At 39.0% G+C, this 6,218-nt stretch overlaps 1 protein-coding gene across 1 annotated transcript; it reads left to right on the forward strand.

Moving 5' to 3' along the window:
• LOC107627323 lies at positions 3,626–4,507 on the forward strand. Its single transcript, XM_016330167.1, has one exon. It carries the CDS (start codon positions 3,626–3,628, stop codon positions 4,505–4,507), a length of 882 nt encoding a protein of 293 aa, XP_016185653.1.

Genomic DNA, 6,218 nt, shown 5'->3' on the forward strand with positions numbered 1-6,218 from the left:
GGTTGTTTTGATTACTTGTAGGTGAAGAAATGATGAAAAAAAGGAAAAAGAAACCTTAGAGCACGCTTTGGACCTTAGGCCATGCTTTGAAAAGCGTGACCCAAGGCACAAAAGTGTCACGCATCAAAAGGGGCAAGGACCAAGCGCTCACTAATTGAGCGCAACGCTCTCTAATTGAGCGCTAGAGCAAAGACCAAGAGAGCAAAAGCATGGTGCTACATTATGTTTTCCACCTGAGCGCTACAAGGAACTAAAGAAAGCAATAGTGCTCCGTTAGTTTTGTTACCTTTTTTGTGGCCTCCCCATGAAGAAAGCAAGGTACAATATCAAGAAATGGGGCAGCCAAGGTTCGAACCAAGCACGTGGAGGAATGAAGGAGCGCTACATCACAAGGAAGTGAGACAAAATGTCTTCACCAAGGCTCGAACGAGGGAGCCTCAACCTTGCGCACAAAGGGCGATACGTGAACTTAGTTCACTGAGTGCTATGGTTCAAGAGGAAATTAGCAAAAGGTGGATTCAGCAAGGCTCAAAGAGGGAGCCTCTCTTCAAAGCATGAAGCGTTATGTTGCATAAGCAAACTGAGCGCTATACAATTGAAGCTTGGCACAAGGAAATTGGTTCAAATTGGCTTCACCAGGGCTCGAAGTGAAGACCAACTCAAAAGCAAAGGAGTGCTACGTTACCTTACCAAACGTAGCGCTATGAAGAGGCTTGGTTCGAAGCCTGGGAGAGGGCCATGGAGCGCTGCATTGCCTTAGCTAACCGAGCGCTTCCCTGGGAGGTGGCCTGGGGTGAATTTTCAATTAAAAACCAAATTGGATCCAATTCTTCACCAAATGAAAAAGCCCACTCCAAATTCTAAAATCAAAATTAGAAAGTGTATAAATAAGAGTTAGTTTGATTTGTAGAGGAGCTTCTTTGGAATTTTTAGTTTACCTTGTAGCTCAATTTTAGTTTTTTACTTTAGCATTCATTTTGAATTTGGTAATTGGGATTGAGATCTGAGTCTCTTTCTCTTTGTTTTACTTCTATAATTCTTACTTTCTGTTTATAAATTTTGGATTGAGATTGAACAAGTTCTGTTTCAATTCTTGATCTGAAATTCATCTTTGTTCTTCTTCTGCATAATTCTAATTTCATTTGCTGTTTTAAATTTTCTTCTTCTGCAACTTTAGCTTTCCTGTTTTGGATCTGGAATTGAGATTGAAGAGCTCCATTGATTCAAATTCTGAGAATCATCTTCCACTCTTCCTCTCAATTGATCTAAGGATTGGGTTTTAGTCTTCTCTGCTGTTTTTAAATTTCACTTTCTTTTGCAATTACTTTTCTATTTGATCAAGAGAGCAATTGAGATCTAGATCTACTTTCAAATCTCATTTCTCTTCTTTGATCTTCAATTTCTCTTTTAGATTTCACAATTGAGCTAAGTTTACTTTTTGTTTTGTTCTTTAAGAAAGTTTACCTTTCTGTTTAGATTTTCTACAACTTATTTCATCTTCTACTTCTCTGATTAATCTCTCTTTACATTCTCTTGTTAAATTCTGAATCCCAGCTCCCACATCCCTTTACTATTCAAGCAATTTACATTTCTTGCACTCTAAGTTTCAGCTATTTACATTTTTTACAATCTAAGCTTCAGTCATTTACATTACTTGCACTTTAAGATTCAGCTCTTTTACTTTCTTGCACTTTAAGTTTCATACAATTTACTCTTCTGCACTTTATTTTTCTGTCAATTTCCCTTCTCCCTTTTAGTTTCATGCAATTTAGCTTCTGCTATTCAAGTTTCACCCAAATTATAATCTATTTGCTTAACTAAATTAACCACCTAACTAAAATTGCCCAATCCATCAATCCCTGTGGGATCGACCTCACTCATGTGAGTTATTACTACTTGATGCGACCCGGTACACTTGCTGGTGAGTTTTAGTGTTGGAATCTGATTTCCACCCCCATCAAGTTTTTGGGGCCGTTGTCGGGGATTGATCTAGATTGACAATGATTAAGTAAGGTGGTGGTCTAGATTAAGCATTTTTCTTTTTATTTTTACTAAGCACATTAACTATTTAAATTTTTGCTTAAGCTAACACTAACTTTGCTCTATCAGTAGAGTGAATTATTTTTTTCTGGTTCAGTGTTTGTTTTTCTTGCTGTTGTGTGTCAGAGGCAAGGAGAGAGATTCCTACCTTTTGTGACCAAGACGAGAGAACTCTTAGAAGACTAAGAAGGGAAGCCAGAGGAAAGGGGGTCATTGCTGAAGAACCTTTTGAGGAAGAGATCCTAGAAACGGAGGGAAATTCAATAAATCTAACAGTGGGAGTGGCCAACAACAATGGTCAACCCCCAGAGGAGAGTTTTGGCTTCATATACGTTTGCTAATCCAAGGCATTGTGGGAGTAGCATCCTTACCCCAAATGTCAATGCAAATAACTTTGAATTGAAGCCCCAACTCATCACTTTGGTACAGAACAATTGCTCATATGAAGGAAGCCCTCTAGAAGATCCAAATCAGCATTTATCTACTTTCTTGAGGATCTGTGACACAGTGAAGTCCAATGGTGTGCATGCAGACACATACAAACTGTTGCTATTCCCATTTTCATTTAGGGACAAGGCTGCTCAATGGCTTGAAGCCTTTCCACAAGGAAGCATCACTAGCTGGGAGGATCTAGTGAATAAGTTCCTAGCCAAATTCTATCCTCCTCAAAGGATCATCAGGCTCAAGACAGAGGTACAAACATTCACACAGATGAATGCAGAATCCCTCTATGAGGCTTGGGAGAGATACAAGGCCCTGATTAGAAAATGTCCTCCTAAAATGTTCAATGAATGGGACGTGCTACAGAATTTCTATGAAGGATTGACTCTGAAAGCTCAGGAAGCATTAGATCACTCAGCAGGAGGCTCATTGCAATTAATAAAGATAGCAGAGGAAGCCCAAAACCTCATAGATATGGTGGCAAACAATCAATACTTCTTAAGGCAACGCAGGCAACGCCAACCAGCTCAAAGAAAAGGAGTACTGGAGTTGGAAAGTGTAGACACCATTCTAGCTCAACACAAGGTGATAATTCAGCAAAATCTAGCCAAAATAAATTCCATAGAGATACATACAACCCCTCTTGGAAGAACCATCCAAATCTAAGATGGGGAGATAACCACAACCAAAACCAGCAACCCTGGCAGAAGAATTCAAACCAGAATAACTCAAGAAACACAAACAACCACAACCAGCAAAATACTAATCACAATCCATACAGAAAACCCCAAAACAACTACCCAAATTCCAGCTATTATCCACCCAATAACCCAGCCACTAACCAAAACACCTATCATCCACCTTCTACACCCCACAACCAGCCACAAATACCACAAGATACTCAAAGGATCTCGAACTTAGAGATACTGATGGAAAAGATGATGAAACATCAGGAACTGACAAGCAAGAATTATGAAGCCTCAATGAAAAATTTAGAAAGGCAGATTGGGCAATTATCCAAGCAAGTAGTGATTGAAAGGCCAACAAGCTCACTCCCAAGTGATACCATTCCAAATCCTAAAGAAGAATCCAACTGAGGAGTGGAAGAACATTGGTGAATAACAAAGAAACCAACAAGAAGCCTATGGAGAATGACAAGAAGCCAGCTGAGAAAGATGAAGCCAGCAACAAGGAAGAAGTGACAGCAAACAAGAAAGACCAAGAGAAGCTTAAAGAGAAAGATGAGCAACCACAAGAGTTAAGGAAAGGGAAGCAAGTAATGGAAGAACCATCTCAAGACCAGAGGAAGGTTGTAAAGGCTTACACACTTCCTCTGCCATATCCTCAAAGGCTACAAAAAGAACTCAAGGATCAACAATTCCTTAAGTTCCTTGAGGTCTTCAAGAAGCTGGAGATTAATATCCCACTTGCTGAAGCATTAGAGAAGATGCCTCTATATGCTAAATTCCTGAAGGAACTCATCAACAAAAAGAGAAGCTGGCATGAGAAGGAAACAGTGCTTCTGACACAAGAATGTAGTGCAGTGATCCAAAAAAGGCTCCCTCCAAAACTTCAAGACCTTGGGAGCTTCTTCTTACCTTGCACCATTGGTAATATAACCATCAAAAAAGCATTGTGTGACTTAGGAGCAAGCATCAATCTAATTCCTTATTCTATGATGAGAAGGCTATGCATAGAGGAAGTAAAGCCCACACAAATGTCACTAGAGCTCGTGGACAAATCATTGGTATTTCCCAGAGGAGTGATTGAAAATCTCCTGGTCCAAGTAGGGACATTCATATTCCCAGCAGACTTTGTGATCCTGGATCTAGGAGAAGAAGGGAGTGACTCTATTATCTTGGGAAGACCCTTCTTGGCCACAGCAAGGGCCATCATAGGTGTTGAACAAGGAGAGCTGACCCTAATGGTACATGATGAAAGCATTACTCTGAATGTCTTTCCAGAAGCACAGCATAATGATGAAAAGGAAAACTGCATGAAGGATTGCAGAGAATACTTGCAGTGAAAGGAAGAAACCAACAAGACACTCACTAATTCTCTTCCAGAGCAAGAGACAAGCAGCAAAGCAGGACAAAAGGAGAATGAGACTCTAAAGAATAGTGAGAGAAAGCAAGAAGGAAGTGAGGTGTTAGCCACTAAGAAGACAGATTCCAAAACACAGCCCACTGTCAAAGGAAAAGAATCACCAAAAAAGGGAAGAAAAACAAGAAAAAGGGTCCAAAAGGGTGGAAAAATAAAAAGATCCCAACTGAAGGATTTTCAAAGGGAGATAAAGTGCAGCTAATTTACCAGCAGTTTGGGACAAATCAACAATCTGATTATTACTACACTGTCAATAGGATACTCTCACTGGAGTATGCAGAGATTGAACATCAAGGCACTGGAAGGAAGCTTACTGTGAGAAGAGACAAACTAAGACATCACAATCATCAACCACCCTAATGGGGGTCCAATGTCAAGCTAGTGACAATAAAAGAGCGCTTCATGGGAGGCAACCCATGATTTAATATTCTTGCTTTGGTTTTAATTTCAATAATCAATGGTCCTTCTAGCATGAATTTGAGTTCTCATGAGTATATTTGATAATCGCATACATTGTCTTGAAGCATATGCTAGACTTCTAAGTTTGGTGTGCCTGAAGGCACTCCAAAATAGCTTCTCAAGCTTTCTTAGGATATATGCTTACTCATTTTGATAGAGTGTATAGCCAAACATTAAGTTTGGTGTTTATATATGCAGAGAATTTCAGAAAAATCATTTTTGTTCATAGGATCAAATTTATGAATAGATGGATCATACATTGCTTCATATTTTTTTTTAGCTTATGGTATCATAGTAAGAAATAAAATGTTCTTTATAATGAATGTGCCAATTGTGGTAGATACTCATTGAGTTTTACATAGATCCCTTAACAGAGAACAAGTTTGGTGTCCACCAAATCTTTGTTCAAAATCTAAGAAGCATGATTAGTCATTTAAATAAGGAACATGTAGAATTATCTTTCTTTGTTACTCATCACCACACCACCGTACCAAAATTTATTCCAATGCTTACCATTGCTTTGAATTAATTTTACAGGACAAAGAAGATTGAGAAGGAGACAAAGAAAAGGGAGCAAGCATGGTCATGACAAGGCAAAAATGAGGGTCACATGTGCTTAGAGAAGCGTGCTCTCTTGGGAAACAAAATCTGCATGCTTTGAACCCTTGGAGGCCGAACCACATGAATCCAATGGGGGAGCAATCCTTGTCAACCTTCAACTATGCATGCAAGCCGTCCATGCTATAAGCTCCCTGATGACAAGTCATCTTAGCCTATTTTAACTAGTCTTTTTCTTTTGTTTTCATTAGAATTATGCACTTTCTTGAGCTACAAACAAGCCAATTAGGTAGATTTTCATGTTTCCTTTGATTTAATCAACCATGTATGAATTCATGCTATTTCATGAGGTTTTATACTATAATTGTCACATATTATGAAAGAATGAATATCTCATGATTTTAAGCATAGCTTTGATGTGTTTGGTTGATTAATGATAGGTGAAGAAAGCTTGGAGAAAGGTTGAAGCAAGAAGGAATAGCTAGGAGTAAAGAGAAGACAATGGAATAAGTGAAATTGAACCAGGAAGCAAAAAGCTGGACCAAAAGTTAGCCTCAAACTTTTGCACAAACTTTTGGGTGAAAAGTTAGCCCCAACGTTAGCCCCCTAACTTGGAG

This window comes from Arachis ipaensis, chromosome B02, assembly GCF_000816755.2.
Source record: "Arachis ipaensis cultivar K30076 chromosome B02, Araip1.1, whole genome shotgun sequence".
NCBI lineage: Eukaryota > Viridiplantae > Streptophyta > Magnoliopsida > Fabales > Fabaceae > Arachis > Arachis ipaensis.